Source organism: Eimeria mitis, genomic scaffold (genome assembly GCF_000499745.2).
Source record: "Eimeria mitis Houghton genomic scaffold, Emh_scaff2622, whole genome shotgun sequence".
NCBI lineage: Eukaryota > Apicomplexa > Conoidasida > Eucoccidiorida > Eimeriidae > Eimeria > Eimeria mitis.
This window is the reverse complement of record NW_013570963.1, coordinates 2,414-4,706: the sequence shown is the minus strand read 5'-3', so window position 1 is coordinate 4,706 and position 2,293 is coordinate 2,414. Positions and strand designations below refer to the sequence as shown.

The 2,293-nt window shown below is 59.8% G+C and overlaps 1 protein-coding gene across 1 annotated transcript in view; it reads left to right on the top strand.

The window, feature by feature from the left end:
- Positions 1-2,236, top strand: part of EMH_0056390 (dense granular protein GRA10, putative) — a gene marked incomplete at both ends in the record, with an annotated part of 4,035 nt that extends 1,799 nt beyond the window's left edge. The window contains 3 exons of the mRNA XM_013497354.1: positions 86-1,000; positions 1,506-1,614; positions 2,080-2,236. Of these exons, the coding sequence (XP_013352808.1) occupies positions 86-1,000; positions 1,506-1,614; positions 2,080-2,236 (1,181 nt within the window). The remainder of the gene's footprint in view (positions 1-85; positions 1,001-1,505; positions 1,615-2,079) is intronic.
- Positions 2,237-2,293: the final 57 nt, after the last annotated feature.

The window sequence follows — 2,293 nt, the reverse complement described above, 5'->3', positions numbered from 1 at the left end:
TGGAGGCCGCAGCAGGGATCTGCTGCTGCTGCTGCTGCTGCTGCTGCTGCTGCTGCTGCTGCTGCTGGTTCTGCTGCTGCTGTAGAAGGAGCAACCAGTAACAGCCATAGCCACACACAAACGAATGCACACACAGCAGGGGGAGGAGATACGGGGGCCCCTCTATCTGTTGCATCTCTGTTGTCTCTAGCTGCAGCACAGGCAGCTGCACGTCAGCAGCAGCAGCAGCAGCAGCAACAGCAGCAACAGGGGCGTGTCTGCGGGGGATCAACAGCAGCAGCAGCAGCAGCAGCAGCAGCAGCAGCAGCAGGGGGCCCCAAACCCCTCGGGCTCCCGGGGAGGCCCCTCGAGGCCCACAACCCCTTCCTAGGGTACACCGCAATTCTCCCTTTTCTATCAGAAGAGCAGTTCAACCACGTTCGTCGTCTGCAGCTCAAAGCAATCAAAAAAATAAATAAACATGCAAGGGGTGTGGGGGGCCCCCCGGGGGCCCAGGGGGCCCAGGGGGCCCCGGGGGCCCCCCACACCCAGCTAGACGCCCCCAAGGGTACAGCAGCAGGGGCGGGCAGGGGGGGGGGAGGAACGAACAGTAATAGCAGCAGCAGCAGCAGCAGCAGCACATGCAGCAGCAGCAGCAGCAACACGCGACATACTAGCCGTGATCTTAACCATAAAAATATGGGGGGAGTTGCTGCACCCAAGTCTTCAGCAGCAGCAGCTGCTGCTGCTGCTGCTGCTGCTGCTGCTGCTGGTGCTCCAACTGCAGCACATAGAGCAGCAGCAAGTGCAGCAACAGCAGCAAACGCAGCAGCGAGAAAAAAATCTGGGACGAATGCTGCTGCTGCAGCACCTGCGGCAGCAAAAGCAGCAACTCGAGCAGCAGCAACAGCAGCAGCAGAGGTGCCTCCAGCACTACCATCGGCAGCAGGAGCAGCAGCAGGAACAGCAGCAGCAGCAGCAGCAGCAGCAAGAGCAGCAGCAACTGCTGCATCAAGAGGTGGTACGTGTCCAGAAATGTGTAGTTCACANCAGCAGCAGCAAGAGCAGCAGCAACTGCTGCATCAAGAGGTGGTACGTGTCCAGAAATGTGTAGTTCACAACCATCATCATCATCTGCTGCTGCTGCTGCTGCTCCTGCTGCTGCTCCTGCTGCTGCTTCCCCTTCTGCTGCTGTTGTTGCTGCTGCTTCTGCACCTGCTGCTGCAGCAGCATGCACAGCACCCAGAAGAGGCACAGGGGGCCCCTCCTCTGCTGCAGGTCGAAGGGCCCCCGTAGTGGTACCGCCCCCTTTGAAGCGGTTGCGTGTTGCATTGGGGGGGGCCCCCCTGTGGGGGCCCCCTGGGCCCCCAAGGGTGCGGGGGCCCCCTCTACGTTTGCTCGAGAGAGACTGGGTAGAAGCGAAGCGCCAGCAACGCATGCAGAGGGTATGGGTCCCTGCAGCTGCAGCAGCAGCAGCTGCAGCAGCTGCAGCAGCTGCAGCAGCAAATCGGTTTGTGCTGCTGCAGGGATAGAAAAAGGGACAGAAGTAGAGAATGCAGCAAGCAGCAGGGGAGAGGGTACGGGGGGGGGGATGGGGGGAGGGGGGGCCCCCGAGGATGGGGGCCCCCAGCTAGAGTAGGAGGGTTTATAAAAACAGCAGCAGCAGCAGCAGCAGCAGCAACTGGTTAAGCAGCACTTGCTGCAGCAACACTACAGCAGCACTATCACAAACACTAAAAGCAGCAGCAGCAAGAACTGCTGCAGCAGCAGATGCTGCAGCAACATAACAGCAGCAACACACAATAGATATACAGCAGCAGCAACTGCTGCAGCAGCAGCTACTGCAACAACACAACAGCAGCAACACAAAAGCAACACCACACATTAGAATCAGCAACAGCAGCAGCAGCAGCAGCAGCAGCAGCAGCAGCACCTCAACACAGACACAGACACGGGAGGAGGGATTAGGGATAGAGGCCGCAGCTGGCCGTTGCACTATTGCTGCTGTTGCTGCTGCTGTTGCTGTTGCTGCTGTTGCTGCTGCTGCTGCTGCTGCTGCTGCTGCTGCTGTGGCCGCCTCGCTTGCGGTGGTCCCTCCAGGGCCGGTCGCTCTTCCTCTCCACCTGCAGCAAAGGATTCTCCCGTGTACAACAGCAGCAGCAGCAGCAGCAGCAGCAACTGCAGCAGCAGCAACAACTGCAGCAGCAGCAGCAACAAGGAGCAACCACACCGTGTGGGGATAGAAGGAGACGTCTGACACACAAGGGGCCCGTCGGGGGCATCTCCAGTGACGAACTTGCAGCTAGCTAGCTAG